Below are 15,935 nucleotides of genomic sequence, written 5' to 3'. Positions count from 1 at the left end.
GGAAACAGTCAACAAAACTAAAAGGCAACCTACAGAATGGGAAAAGATATTTGCAAATATCTTATCAGATAAAGGGCTGGTATCCATAACCAAAAAAGAATCTATCAAACTCAACACCCAAAAAACCAAAACAATCCCATTCTGAAATGAGCAGAAGACAAGATAAGACATTTCTCCAAAGAAGATGTACAAATGGCCAACAGACACTTGAAAAGATGCTCAACATCACTTGGCATCGGGGAAATACAAATCAAAACCACAATAAGATACCACCTCATACCCGTCAGAATGGCTAAAATTAACAAGATAGGAAATGACAGATGTTGGCGAGGATGCGGAGAAAGGGGAACCCTCCTACAGTTGGTGGGAATGAAAGCTGGTGCAGCCACTCTGGACAACAGTATGGAGGTCCCTCAAAAAGTAGGAAATAGAGCTACCTGCAACCCAGCAATTGTACTACTTAGTATTTATCCAAAGGATATGAACACAGTGAATCAAAGGGGTACCTGCACCCCAATATTTATATCAGCAGTATCCACAATAGCCTAAATATGGAAAGAACCCAGACATCCATCGACAGATGAATGGATAAAAAAAATGTAGTATATGTATATGCAATGGAATATTACTCAGCCATCACAAAGAATGAAATCTCGCCATTTGCAATGAGGTGGATGGAACTAGAGAGTATTATGTTAGGCGAAATAAGTCAGAGAAAGACAAATACCATATGATTCGCTCATGTGTAGAATTTAAGAAACCAAACAGATGAGCAGAGAAAGGGAAGAAAAAAAGGAAGATGAAAATTGAGAGGGAGGCAAACCATAAGAAGCACTGAACTCTAGCAAACAAACTGAGTGCTGCTAGAGCAGAGAGGGATGGGGAGAAAGGATAATTGGGTGATGGTCATTAAGGTGGCACTTGATTTAATGAGGACGGGGTGTTATATGCAACTGATGAGTCACGAAATTCTACCTTTGAAACTAATTTTTAAAAAACTTTAAGATTTTTTTTCCTATTCGTGTGGATTTCCTTAGCATTTGCATGAATAAACCTGTTGGGCAGAAGCGAACCAGCAAGCAGTGGGAGGCAAGGCTGTCGTGTTGGTGTAAACTGAGACAAGAGGAGACAGTTTCTCTATTCACTGTGGTTTCTCACTCTGTACCACCCAGTATGGAACCCCTCCAGGTCTGCCAAGATCAACAGGGAATGCCAGCCCTGCTATGCAGGAAGCTCAGACCTTCTCCAATGACTTCAACTTCTCTCCCACATGGTGCCATTTTGTCTCAGGCTAAGGGACATTAGACCGACCTCTTTTGCCCCCTCTCTCTCCAGCTCAGGACTTCCCTGATCTTAAGGCCCTGCCCTCCAGGAGATGACAGATTAATCATGAATAAACTAGTGCTTGCCAGTTAAAGGCTAGTCCGCTGTTGGATTCATGCTGCTATCCCAGCATGGCCGGACCCTCCGAAGGAGGGCTGACGACATTAGGGACTGCTGCTGGTCGGGGACCGGGCTCCACACTATGTAAGTTGGTAGTTGGCCCCTGTGCCTGAACGTGAGGCCCAATAATGTACAAACCTCATCCAGTTAACAGTAAAACATCTCCCATCAATGCTGCACTTGGGGAATCATAGACTCTAAACAAGACATTGAGAGATTACTGCTGTATCTCGCATCCAGTCATCTCCAGCCACAAGAGGTCCCTCTTGTGTTGATCACATGAGTGTATACGGTTGCTGAAGAGTTACTAGTTAATATCCATGCATCTTATTGTATGTAAAATAGACCTCAATAAAAAACAAAAATAGGTACACCCAATGTTCATAGCAACATCCTTCACTATAACCAAAAAGTGACAGGAACCTAAAAGTCCACCGATGAATGGATAAGCAATATGATGTATACATCATAAAATATTACTCAGCCTTAAAAAAGGAGATTCTAACACATGCTACAATGTAGATGAACCTTGAGAACATTATGTTAAGTGACAGAAACCAGTTGACAAAGACAAATAACATGTGTTTCCACTTCTACGAAATACCTAGAGTAGTCAAATTGAGAGAGAAAAGAGATGGTGGTTGCCAGGAGCTGGGAAAGGAAAAGAGTGGGGAGCTGCTGTTCAACCGGACTAGAGTTTCAATTTTGCAAGATGAAATGAGTTCTGGAGAGAGTTTGCACAACAATAAGAATGTACTTAACCCTACTGAATTTAAACCACTACCACTTAAAAATGGCTAACATAGTAAACTTTATATCATGTGCATTTTACCACAATGAAAAAAAAATATTGAAAATGTATACCCTTTGGTTTTATTAGACTAGGGATGACAAACAAGTTCCCCCCACCTTGCCAAATCTAATCAATTACTTATGGTTGCCAGGGGCAGTCTGGGGATGGGGGGCAGGGAGGATCTGGTGGCTGCATCCTAGATCATCCACTGAGCACTGATTGATTAGCCATGTCTGCTCTAGGCTGGATGGAGCATGTAGAACCAAGGGCAAGGCCAGAGGAGGGGAGATATATACATGCCATTTATTGACAGTGAAACATTTCTAGTGAGGGCAAGAACTTAGAGATATTTAATGGGATGCAAACCTCTACTGAAACAATGAGACTTATTCACAGCAAGGCTAAAAAAAGTGTACAATGTACTTACAATTTTTCAGGATTGTTTGCACTGCAGTCTTGGGCATGGCCATTGCAAACACACCTCCCACCGATGCTGATATCTTTTATGCTGTAATAATACTATGTAACAGAAGACGGAAATGTTAGTTTTACTGAAGAGCAACAAACTCTGCTTTACTAACCTGTAACTCACGTCTGTACTGACCCTCTTTTCTTTCATCCTGTATTCTTGGGCATACCTTAAAACATTTGGATGCAACTTCTCTTACAAAGTAAATGCATTCCTCAATCAAATGTAATCTCATACTACCAAGCTTGTGCATTTTTAAAAGTCAAATGCTTTAAATGCATGGAAGGAAATTGCTTGGAAAACAGGCAAGCCCTATAGTCTTTGGAAAAGGGTTAAGTGGTCCCCAGATTACTTTTTATTTATTTTTAATTTTTTTTAATTTTTTGTAAACATATAAAATATTTTTATCCCCAGGGGTACAGGTCTGTGAATCGCCAGGTTTACACACTTCACAGCACTCACCATAGCACATACCCTCCCCAATGTCCATAACCCCACCCCCGTTCTCCCAACACCCCCCCCCCCAGCAACCCTCAGTTTGTTTTGTGAGATTAAGAGTCACTTATGGTTTGTGTCCCTCCCAATCCCATCTCCTTTCATTTATTCTTCTCCTACCCCCTTAACCCCCCATGTTGCATCTCCACTTCCTCATATCAGGGAGATCATAAGATAGTTGTCTTTCTCTGATTGACTTATTTCGCTAAGCTTGATACCCTCTAGTTCCATCCATGTTGTCGCAAACGGCAAGATTTCATTTCTTTTGATGGCTGAATAGTATTCCATTGTGTATATATACCACATCTTCTTGATCCATTCATCTGTTGATGGACATCTAGGTTCGTTCCATAGTTTGACTATTGTAGACATTGCTGCTATAAACATTCAGGTACACGTGCCCCTTCAGATCACTACCTTTGTATCTTTAGGGTAAATACCCAGTAGTGCAATTGCTGGGTCATAGGGTAGTTCTATTTTCAACATTTTGAGGAACCTCCATGCTATTTTCCAGAATGGTTGCACCAGCTTGCATTCCCACCAACAGTGTAGGAGGGTTCCCCTTTCTCTGCATCCTCGCCAGCACCAGATTACTTTTTAAAATGTAAATCTGGGTTCCATAAATCCAAAAATAATTTTTTTTTTACCAAAACTAATTTTTTTAATCAAATTTTGCACCTACTACAGGCAGGCTCCAGGAAGGGAGAAAATATTTACAATGAGGGAGCAGATACAAGGCTGACACTGGCAGGGCTCACCGGCAGTTGTAGAAGCCTTGCTAGCTCAAGGTTAATAAGGCAAAAGGCAGAGTGGAAGTTCTAAAGGGCCAGACAGAGCAAGCTTCAAACTCAGCTGAGGAACAGCCCCTACACCAGCCACAGCTCTGGGAAACCATGTCATCAGCAGGTCCATCTCCAGACTATCGGAGCCCTCCCTGCTAGCAACAACAGGTGGCAGTGTCCACCAGCTCCCTTACTTCCCAGACTTGGCAAATGCGCAGAACCCAGAGAGAAATCTGGAGGGCACAGAAGGCTCTTTCTCGTGAGGTCATGCTACCAATGAGAAGAACACCTGTCAGTGAGGAGGTCTTTGACCTCACAAGGCAAAAGGTTTTTATATCTTTTAGTTGTTGCTGCTGCTGCAATCTGTCACCTTAAAGCACTCTGTTCACTCAATGTAAGGGTTCTGTTCTGATTTCCACACTAAAAACTGTTAGAGTCTAAGCGTCCTGGCAACATCTTATTTAGTCTGAAGACACTAACAACCCCTCTTGTTAAAGAATTTATTTATTTATTTGAGAGAAATAAAAAAAAGAGCTTGCACAGGCAGAGGGGAGAGGGAAAAGCAGATTCCCCACTGAGCAGGGAGCCTTATGCAGGGCTCTATCCCAGGACCCTGGGATCATGACTTGAGCCAAAGGCAGACACTTAACTGAGCCACCCAGGCACCCAACAACCCCTCTTGTTAATAAGGATAAGTTCAGTATTAGAGGACTTTCTATGTCAAGTTAACACTAGAAGCTCTCATGCTAATCACCATAGAATTTTCTCTCTGTGCATGTGTTAAGGGCAGCAGCAGCAAGAGAGAGAAGCACCCACACTTCATCCCAAAGCATAATGAGGGTGTGACAGAATGGCTGGTATGCTGTTTCTTCACTTAAAGAAACAACCTAGATTGGAATGAGGGATCTCCAGATTATATGTGAGATGAGCCCCATAAAAACTTACTTTACAGAGAAGACAACGTTCACCTAAATGAAAAATACACATACAAATACAAATCTTATAACCCCCCCCAAAAAAACAATGAAGAGGGGGAAGGCAGTGAGGCACATATATGGCAAGGCTCCAAAATATCTGGATTTTGGAAACCCTGTCCAGCTACAGCTTACCAGAAAGCCCAGCTTTCTCATTCTGGGATCCAAGGTAGTCACCACCTACAGCAGCTCAGCAAGAGCTAAGGGGGCGGAAAATGCAGAGGACAGGCCTCCTATACCCAAGATGCGTGGCCTTTCTGGAAAATGCTCAAAACTGTAGCAAAATCTACTTTTCTGTTTGCCTTCCTCTTCCAACTCTCTGATACCCCTACAGAGAAAGCCAAACTCTACAAGGTTACACTGGGCATCTTCTATTCACCCTTCCAGGTCCACTCTCTAGGAACCCCTTTATCTTTCTCTTTCTATCTTTTCCTCATGGCCTGAACTTTATGGGCTGCAACAAGGATGTCTTGCCCACTGGCTTCACATTGGGTTTGGCCAATGGGAGACACCAGTAGGACATCAAAAGGTAGGAGAAGAGTAGCTCAAGATACTTAGTCTGCTGGCTCTCCTTCTGCCCAGGAGACACAGGTACTGTCCTGACCCAGAGTGATAGATGTTCACCTAATGCAGTAGACAGCACTGGTGCTCACCAAAATGTCTCCTCCACTGTGGCAACATTTCATAACCCAGCCTCTTGCAACACCACCAATTCCTGCCAATGGAGGTGACCTGTGTGGTCAGGAGCCAGTGGGTTTTCTCTAGGTTCTACTCTTTCCTCATCTACTGACCATGTGCAGGGGATCTAGAGGAGGACTTTGAGGTCCTACAGGATGTCTGCACCTCTAGATAGAAAGAGCCTGGTTCCCTGAATGACCACATGGAGCTGATCCCACCTGCTGACCCACACTGAACTGTGACATGAGTGAGAAATTAATCTTTATTTTGTTAAGCCTCTGAGACTTGGGGTTTATTTGTTATAATAGCAGACCAACTGATCTTTGTCTTTCATCCTCTTTGAATATTGTGATTTTTCTACAACAACTGAACTTCAAAATTACACCTAGTATTTCATACAAGAACAACTCCTGTGCCTACACTATTATTGGCCGTAAAGATTACTTGAAATGTAATTAATTTGATAAGCAAAAATAGGTAACAAAAACTGCTCTGTATACACTTAGAAACACTACTTACCCGCCGAGTAACTGTTGGATCTCTCTCTGCTTTGGAGATGAGGTGTCCAAGAAGGGTATTGGTCCGCAGAAAACACAGGCGGATGTTCGTAGCCATAGTGAACTCCCTCAGGGTGTGAGAGAAGGTGAAATTTTTTGCACCTGGTCGACCATTTATCAAGGACACCACAATCTAAAAACCACACAACACACACAGGGGGAAAAAAGTCCCTTCATGAAAATATAGCCACGAGTAACTAAAAATAACTCACATGTCCCAAAGCACTTGGTTTCTCTGAGCCATTAGATGTTTGTTGGTGGTCTTGGATCTTGTTTATGTCTAAAAATATCCCTGCTAATTCGGTCTTCCCTTCTTGTTCCTAGTTCCAAACTCTGGCAATCTCTCCCTAAGACCTGGGCTCTCAAAAAATGTTATCATTTCTTTTTCATACCCTTTGTTCTATCAGTATAGTTATCAGAGGAGGAGGAGGGGGAAGAGGGTGTTATGGGGTGGAAATCCTACGAAATGCTGAAAATATAATGTTAAAATCTATAAATATAAGAAAACAACTTTTGGTTACATCAAAGAAACAAAGCTAAAGTTATCTAAAAACCTAAAAGAGGTTGAAGAAAAGAAGTCTCTGCATATAGAGTTGACTGTGGAGAGGGCGACAAAAAAAGAAAAAAACTATATAAAACCCAGTTTTCATTTTAAAGCTTTAAGTGATGAAGTCTTAGGGACACTCATCAGTCACTGGAAGGTACTGGCTAGCACTGCTCAAGAAAGTTCTCCTCACCTAAAACAGGACACTGACACCCTTAAAGATGTTCATTTGAAACTCACTTCATGCTCACAATGGCCTCACAATTTCCATGGAATTCTTCTCTGATTTTCTCCATTCTATTTTTTCACATGTCGCATAACAATAGCCTAGCTGACTTTACCGGGACCAATGCAATGCCAAAAGGACGGCAATTCTTTTCTCCTTTACAGATGGTGCCCATCCTGTCCGAAGGGACCAGGGATTTGTGCTATCACCTACCCCTCATCCCCTCACTCTTTTAGGGGATATGTATTTGTGAAGCAGTGGGAGAGGTCATCACCTCAATCACCAGCAACCAACTTTCTAAGCATTCCAACAGAAAAGATAGTTCAAGACCTGTGGGCCTTGAATTCAGAATCTTGACTTCCAGAAAAGAAGTTGAGAGCTCAAAAAAATTTCCAATGTCAATTATGCCTCAATTTTAAAAAATTAATTAATTAAAAAATATTTTTAATTAAAAATTTAAAATAATTTCCAACCCAACTCATTTTGGGAGTCTTCAATGTGATTCCTTTACTAGTTAGTTCCAAGTTCTAGTTTCCATTGTGATCTATTTTAGATTTTGAAAATTCAAGTTTCACAATTATACAAAATATTATATCCTCGTGTTGACTTTGAATCTCAACTCTCCCTTCTCCCCATTTCAACATACCTCACCATTTTCCAAAGGTACAATCCGGGAATATTCAGTAGTACAAAGTACATCGTCATCTTGGGTGATAGCCATATTTGGCTCCTGCCCAAATTGTTCCAAACAATCTATTTTAGAGTCTAGGAAGAAAACATTTCAATACTATAAAGTAAAATATCATCATCTTATCATAAATCTCTTAAGGAATCTTATGTTTCCTTAAGAAAATACATCAGGAGGAAAGAACAGAGAAGCATTTAAAATTTTTAGACAAAATATTAGAATAAAGTTTTAATTCATGAAAGAAAATACCAAGACATTTTAGGCCACTTCCTTTTAATAGCAATGTTTGGAGATGTGGTTCTAATGCCTCACCCTTCATTAGGCACATTTCCCTTGAAGAAGCATTCATAGAAAGCCCATTGCCTTTGTGAGCAAAATTCCCATCACCTCAATTCATTATAGGGTTCAGAGACACTAACATTGTTCATTAGTTGAAGATGACATGGTCAAGGTAAATAATGTGAAATGCAGGAACCATGAAGATGGAACTTAGTCCCTTATTCTGTATAAAAGAAAAAGTACTGGAGCTACATCGCTTCTTATAGGTATATAAGTTATAGGTACATCGCTTCTTCCTAAATAGTGGCAAAAACTGTTATCATAAAAGGCAGTTCAACTTCAGTCCTGCATGTGTATCCTTGGAATTAATGCACACATGCTTGAGAAATAGGGACATCCTGAGAGCAACCCAGAGAGTGAAAACTGGCCAGTCCTTCACTGGGGAGAGTATGTGCTATGGTGAGAGCTATGAATTGTGTAAGACTGATGACTTGCAAACCTGTACCCCTGAAACAAATAATACATTATACAGTAATTTTTTAAAACGTGGTATATACATGCAAAAAAAAAAAAAAAACCAATGAAATTCCATGCTACAACATGGATGAACCTTGAAGAAATTATACCAGATTAAATAAGCCAGACACAAAAAGACAAATATTATATGATTCCATTTATATTAGATACCTAGAATACTCAATTTTATAAAGACAGAAAGTAGAACAGTGGTTACCAGCAACTGAGGCAGGAAGTAAAGGGGAGTTATCATTTAAAGAGTACAAAATTTCAGTTGGGGAAGAAGAAAAAGTTCTGGAAGTGGATGGTGGTGATGGTTGTACAGCATTGTGAATAGACTTGATTAAGGCTGAGATGCACACTTGAAAATTGTTAAAATGGTAAATTTTATGTTATGTATATTTTACCACAATAAAAATTCTAAATATTAAAAAAAAAAAAGCAAACAAACAGGCCAGTCCTTAATTAGCCAAACCAAGAGACTCATTTTCCAGTTAAATCCAGTATTGATCTGTTACAAATAATTAACATCCTACATAACACAATAAGCAAGATTACTTACGAGCAAAATATTGCCAGGGTGAGTAGGTGCTTCCAAAGTCTACTGATCTTTCCAAGACCCAAAGATCAGGGCGAGGAGAATTTGCAAATTTGATGATAAGATAGGCCACATGGAAAAGCTGATAAAGCAAAGGAGATACAGTTACTCACGTCAGGGCATCTACCTGCAACCTTGACCATCTTTATATGATGCTGATCCAAAGGCAACAAGCATCTAGCTACCCTCTCCTAAGATCCAGATTCTATTTCTAACTGCCCATTAGACAACTCTATCTGGGCTCAGGCTCTCAAGCTTACCATGTTCAAAACCAAATAATCACTTTTCTTTCTCTTCCAGATCTATTCAGTAATTTTGTCACTTCTTAATCATTATACCCTTGGTTTTTAACCAACTTACAGAGCCTCTTAAATCAGATTTCGAGCAATAAGCATGATGTGCTAAGCCTTCCCAGGACCAAGAGCCAAGCATGTCTCCTGGAGTGTCATGGCCTTGGTTGGTTCCAGGTCTTAGAGAGCTAACAGCTTCAGAATGGAGAGCAGAGAGGCTCTTTGATAGAGTGATAGCACCTCCTTCCCCTGCACCATCTCCACTGTCTCCTTTCATCCTAATTATTCTCCCTCTTTTTAATTTTCTCATTCATCCTCATCACTCTTACCCATGGCCAGGACAGTGCAGAAGGATGGAAGAGACAAGGGGAGACTTCAGTCTTTTCTTCACCCTCCCACTCATGAATCCCAGCATGCTTCCCACAGGGGACCCCAGGAGGCCTTGCAGCTCTACTCCTACCCCTTCCCCCAAAACTTATCTGGCTTGGATTTTGGACCCTGAGAGTCTGTGTATTTCCTAAATTCCTATATTTTCCTAAAGGATCCTGAGAGTCTGTATATTTCCTAAAGTTCTGGTTAATGAGAGAGCATTATCTCTATCCCACATGCTCAACACCTCTCACATTCCCGGACCCTAAGTAACAGATCCAACAGTGACTTTCAGAAGAGGACTCCCCAAGCTATTAACTAGCCCAGTAGAGCCATCTGAATGATGAGCACATCTAGTTAGAGAGAGAGGCAGTACTCAGATTCTGTGAGATCCTTTCATTTCTTGGGGAAAAAAATAAGGGAGTTTCCCAATCATATTTTTTTACACACTGTAATATGGTAAGAATTGTATACTTTAAAAACTGAATTCTGAGAACCAGTAGCTACTTATAAATGTTCCAAACTTGGTACTAGAAGTCAAAATCTCTGGAACAATGATTCTCAAATTTTAGCCTCAGGACCCCTTCACACTTTTAATAGTTACTGAGAACCTCTAAAAGCTTTTGTTTATGTGGATTATATCTATTGGTATGTACCTATATTAAATATAAAGGTTGAGAAAATTTAAAAATATATATCACTAATTCACTTCAAATAGTAATAAACTTACCGCATGTTTAGACATAAACACCACATTTTTGTAAAAAATCATGATTATTTTCCAAAACTTAAAAATCACACAGAGAATAGTGGCTTTACTTTACATTTTTAAAGTTTCTTTTAATGTGTACATTGATAGAAGACATCTGGATTCTCCTATCTGCTTCTACATTTAATTTGTTGTAACATATTGTTTTGGTTAAAGTATTTCTTTAAATACTGGTATCACATAGATCTATTATGAGGAAAAGGAGGATCTCAAAGCTTGTAGACCTTCTGAAAGGTCTTGGGGACCTCAGTGGGTTCTCAACCACACACTGAGAACCAGGGCTCTTGGTCATAGAGGTTACTCTTTGCTCTAAAAAGTCCCTTGGCTTTTTCTCTGCAGAAGGAAGAATTGTCACACCAATTACTAAGAACCCTAATTTCAGTCCATTCTATCCCAGTCAAACACTGGCTCTTTAATCTTGGAAAAAACTGCCTCCCTGGACTCAGATTAATGTTCCCAGATTGTTTACTGATCCTTGGAAAAAATTATCCAACTTCATGGAGAATAACTAATTAGGAATTGTAATAGTCTGAAAACCATAAGGCAATACCAAAAGGTAGGAGAAAAAATTTCCTAAAGACACATACCATTATAACATAGTGAAGAAATTCATAGGAAATCCCAGAACTCCAAATTTAGAAAAATTAAAACAAATATATTTCCCTGAAAACTATTTGCATATCTGTCTTAGATCACATCAAAGTAAGGCTGCTTTTGGATATAAGTAAGAAAGAATATAAAGGAAATATTTTTGGACACAGGAATCATTCAAAACAGTCTTAACCTCTTCCTCTGAAATTCTACAATCATAGCACACACACACATGCACACCTCAAAAAACCTATTTTTACTTAACTGTTTAAGATCTAATGGTTACTATGTTCTAGGTACTGTTAGGCACCTCACAAACATTCTCTCTCAAGAGGTGAACTAACATGTCCAACTATTCTAGGCATAAAAATCCTGAGCCTATGTGTAGTCTAGTCACTGATCATTAGCTAGACCACAGAACCTAAGAGATACTTAATATTTGACCTGTTTTACCCTAGGGGGAATAATTTGTCAGAAAACTTCCAAACACCATTATTTCAAAACATACTAAGTTTGCATTACAGGAAGCCTGGAGATGGGAAGCTGTATTATAGTACATCTTCAGGATTATTTGAGTGCATTGGTTTTCCAAAGTTACACTTTCTGCTATTGTAAAATCCAAATAAATGAAATAGCCTTGGTGACTCAGAAGGACTACTCTTTTTGTTTCACTTCATACTGTTCCAAGGTCATATGTGATTCCCCTGAAGAAGGCACAGCAGTTAAAAATTCCAAATCTAGGAGGAGCAAGATGGCAGAGGAGTAGGAGACCTAAATATCACCAGGTCCCAGGAATTCAGCTAGCTTGTTAGCAAACCATTCTGAACACCTACAAACTCAACAGGAGATCAAAGAGAAGAAGAGGAGCAATTCTGGAAACAGAAAATCAACCACGTTCTGGAAGGTAGGATGTGTGGAGAAGTGAATTCAAGGTGAGAGAGGGAAAAGAAACATGGGGTGGAGTAGGAGGGAGCCAGCTCCCAGCAAGGAGTAGAGCAACAGAACACAAAATCGGAACTTTTAGAAGTCTGCTCTGTGGAAGGACATCGCTCCAGAAGCTAAGGGGTTTGGAGCCCTCGCAGGGACAGAGTGGTCTCAGGACCCACACGGTCACAAAAAGACAGGGGGTGTCTGAGTGTGGCAGAGCTCTCAGGTATCGGAGCAGGGAAGCCAGCTGCAGAGATGGAGCGGAGAAGGGAGCTCTCAGCTCAGGGTAACCTTAAACTGTGATCCAAGGTGCAGTCGGGCCCCAGCTCTTTAAGTAGGGATCCCAAAAGCAGCAGATCCAGGGAGATTCACCTTCCTCCTCCAGGAGGAGCAGCGCAGGAATCAGCTGGGTTTGGAAACTCCAAACGGGTCCATGAACCAAAGATAGAAACACTCGGTCACAGGCTGGGTAAGCACGGAGTGCAGCCGGAAACCAGGCAGACGGGAGTGATTGATTTTCTCTGAGCGTGCACTGAGGAGTGGGGCCTGAGCTCTCAGCTCCTCTGGGCCGGAGATTGGGAGGCCGCCATTTTCATTCCCATCCTCCAAAGATGTAGGGAAAGTGTTCAGTAAACAAAAGCTCCCGAGAGGGAACCCAAGCAGATTACTTAGCCTGGCCCCTGGCAACGGTGGTGCGATTCCACCTCGGGCAAATGATGGGGTCCGTGATCAAAGGAGCGAGACTGATACAAAGCAAAGGTCAAGCAAAGCTTTATTTCACTCCAGCACCAAGAATCAAACCAAGCAGCCAGGCCCGTCTCTTACAGAGAAAGCCACTACCCCCAGCTTTACAGACTAACTCTTATAGAGCAAAGGTCATATGGTTAATCCTGGCCAATGAGATTATCTCCACCTGGCCTGATTCGTCCTTGTATTCTGGGCTCTGTTATCTCCACCTGATCTGACCCGTCCTTGTATTTGGGCTCTGTTATCAGGGACTGGTCGACCATATTTTACTGGTTTCCCAGACTTGCTTTTAAGTAAGTTCCTCTAGTGGGGGCAGGGGGATGTCAGTTTAAGTTTTATAGCACAAACAACAAAATGGCTGTTTAACTGAGATGTAGTCACTCTAGCTAAATAGGCCCCTATAGCAAAGACATTTGAGAATCACTGCAAAAGGCCCCTCCCCAAGAAGATCAGCAAGAACATCCAGCCAAGACCAAGTTCACCAACCAATGAGAACTGTATTACTCCAGAGGTAGAGGAAAGAAACACACAGAATTCATGGCTTTTTCCCTAGGATTCTTTAGTCTTTTAAAGTTAAATTTTTTTTTAATTTATTTTTTTCTTATTCCATTTTTAAAAATTTTTCCTCTTTCCTATTTCAACATTTTTAAACTATTTTACCTTATCAACACCTTTTAAAAAATCTTCTTAAGGGGCACCTGGGTGGCTCAGTAGGTTAAAGCCTCTGCCTCAGCTCAGGTCATGATCCCAGAGTCCTGGGATCAAGCCCGGCATTGGGCTCTCTGGTCAGCAGGGAGCCTGCTTTCCCTCCTCTCTCTGCCTGCCTCTCTGCCTACTTGTGATCTCTGTCAAATAAATAAATAAAATCTTTTTTAAAAATAAAATAGAAAAAATAAAAAATAAAAATCTTCTTAAATTTTTATTGCTATAGTCATATTCTGTCCCTTCATTGTATTTAACCTTATTTTTTGTATACATATAGGTTTCCCTTTCTTTAAAATTTTGGGATACAGTTTCTTCTAATAGATCAAAATATACCCTAAATCTAGAGCATGGCTTTGTTCTAGTCTCCAGCCTGATCACATTCTTTCCTCTTTTTTTCTTTTCTTCTTTCAACCAACTTCTTATCTTATCATTTTTAAAGAATCTTTTTAAATTTTCATCTTTAGAGTCAAATTTCATCCCTTTATCGTGTTTATCCTTGTTTTTGTGATATATGTATATATTTTTTTTCTTTCTTTCTTTCTTTAAAATTTCGGGAGGTAGTTTCTTCTAACAGACCAAAATACATCCAAAATCAAGTGTGTCAGGTGCGTGGCTCAGCAGCCTAATATATATATTTGTTAATTTTTTTCTTTTTTTCTCCTTTCTTCTCCCTCTTGTTTCAGATCTCTTCTGATTTGGTTAGTGTATATCCTTCTGGGGTCATTGCTCCCCTTTTAGTATTTTGTTCTATCATTCATCTATTCTTTTCTGGATAAAATGACAAAGCAGAAAAACTCACCACAAAAAAAAAGAAAATGAAAAAGAAAAAAAAACAAGAGGCAGTCCCGACGGCTAGGGACCTAATCAATACAGACATTAGTAATATATCAGAACTAGGTTCAGAATGATGATTATTACCAAGGTGTTAGCTGGTCTTGAAAAAAGCATGAGAATTCCTTTCTGGAGAAACCCTTACTAGAGAATCCCTTTCTGGATAAATAAAATCCCTTCCTGGAGAAATAAAAGAACCAAAATCTAACCAAGTTGAAATAAAAAAGCGATTAATGAGGTACAATCAAAATGGAGGTCCTTACTGCTAAGATAAATGAGGCAGAAGAGAGAATTAGTGATAATAGAAGAACAAATGATGGAGAATAAAGAAGCTGAGAAAAAGAGACAAACAACTACTGGACCATGAGGGGTGAATTCAAGAGATAAGTGATACCATAGGACAAAACAATTTAGAATAATTGGGAATCCCAGAAGAAGAAGAAAGAGAGAGAGGGTATATTGTAGCAAATTATAGCAGAGGATTTCCCTAAATTGGAGAAGGGAACAAGCATCAAAATCCAGGAGGCATAGAGAACCCGCCTCAAAATCAATAAAAATAGATCCACACTCTGTCATCTAAGTAAAACTTACAAATCTCAGTGACAAAGAGAAAATCCTGAAAGCAGCTTAGGACAAAGAGGTCTATAACATACAACAGTCGAAATACTAGATTGGCAACAGACTTACTAAGAGAGACCTGGCAGGCCAGAAAGGACTGGCATGAAATATTCAGAGCACAGCACTAAATGAGAAAAATATGCATCCAAGAATACTATATCCAGCTAGGCTGTCACTGAAAATAGGAGCAATAAAAAGTTTCCAGGAAAATCAAAAACTGAAAGAATTTGAAAACACCAAACCAGCCTACAGGAAATATTGAAAGGGGTCCTCCAAGCAAAAAGAGAGCCTAAAAGTAACATATACCAGAAAGGAACAGAGACAATATACAGTAACAGTCACCTTACAGGCAATACAATGGCACTAAATTCATATCTTTCAATAGTTACCCTGAATGTAAATGGGCTAAATGCCCCCAATCAAAACACACAAGGTATCAGAATGGATAAAAAAAACAAGAGCCGTCAATATACAGTCTACAAGAAACTCATTTTAGATCCAAAGACACCTCCAGATTTAAAGTGAGGGGTGGAAAACAATTTACCATGCTAATGGACATCAAAAGAAAACTGGGGTGGCAATTCTTATATCAGATAAATTAGATTTTAAGCCAAAGATGAGGAAGGACACTATATCATACTTAAAGGGTCTGTCCAACAAGGGGATCTAACAATTTTAAATATCTATGCCCCTAACATGGGAGTAGCCAATTATATAAACCAATTAATAATAAAATCAAAGAAACACATTGACTATAATACAGTAATAGTAGGGGACATTAACACCCTCCTCACTGAAATGGACAGATCATCGAAGCAAAAAGATCAACAAGGAAATAAAGGGTTTAAATGACACACTGGACCACATGGACATCACAGATATATTTCAAACATTCCATTCCAAAGCAACGGAATGCACATTCTTCTCTAGTGCACATGGAACATTCTCCAGAATAGATCACATCCTAGGTCACAAATCGGGTCTCAACTGGTACCAAAAGATTGGGATCATTCCCTGCATTTTTTCAGACCACAATGCTCTGAAAT

General features: G+C 40.0%; 1 protein-coding gene across 7 annotated transcripts in view; it reads right to left on the bottom strand.

Annotated features, from left to right (window-relative positions):
- The window catches only part of LAMA3 (laminin subunit alpha 3), a 263,998-nt gene that overhangs the window by 190,342 nt on the left and 57,721 nt on the right, over positions 1-15,935 (bottom strand). For 6 of the 7 annotated variants that reach the window (XR_006602077.1, XR_006602078.1, XM_045065455.1 and 3 more), the window contains exons 3-6: positions 9,007-9,124; positions 7,608-7,726; positions 6,154-6,324; positions 2,664-2,755 (exon numbers count right to left, since the gene is read on the bottom strand). Coding sequence is in view for 5 of the 7 variants with exons in the window: in XM_045065455.1 (XP_044921390.1) it covers positions 2,664-2,755; positions 6,154-6,324; positions 7,608-7,726; positions 9,007-9,124 (500 nt within the window). In the remaining 2 variants the exon portion in view is untranslated. Of the gene's footprint in view, positions 1-2,663; positions 2,756-6,153; positions 6,325-7,607; positions 7,727-9,006; positions 9,125-15,935 lie in introns of those variants that run through there. The other variant, XM_045065457.1, reaches the window with a different exon arrangement.

Source organism: Mustela putorius, unplaced genomic scaffold, assembly GCF_011764305.1.
Source record: "Mustela putorius furo isolate JIRA1106 unplaced genomic scaffold, ASM1176430v1.1 tig00003858_pilon_pilon_pilon, whole genome shotgun sequence".
Taxonomy (NCBI): Eukaryota; Metazoa; Chordata; class Mammalia; order Carnivora; family Mustelidae; genus Mustela; species Mustela putorius.
The sequence above is the reverse complement of the archived record's forward strand: the minus strand, read 5'-3'. Positions and strand labels throughout refer to the sequence as shown.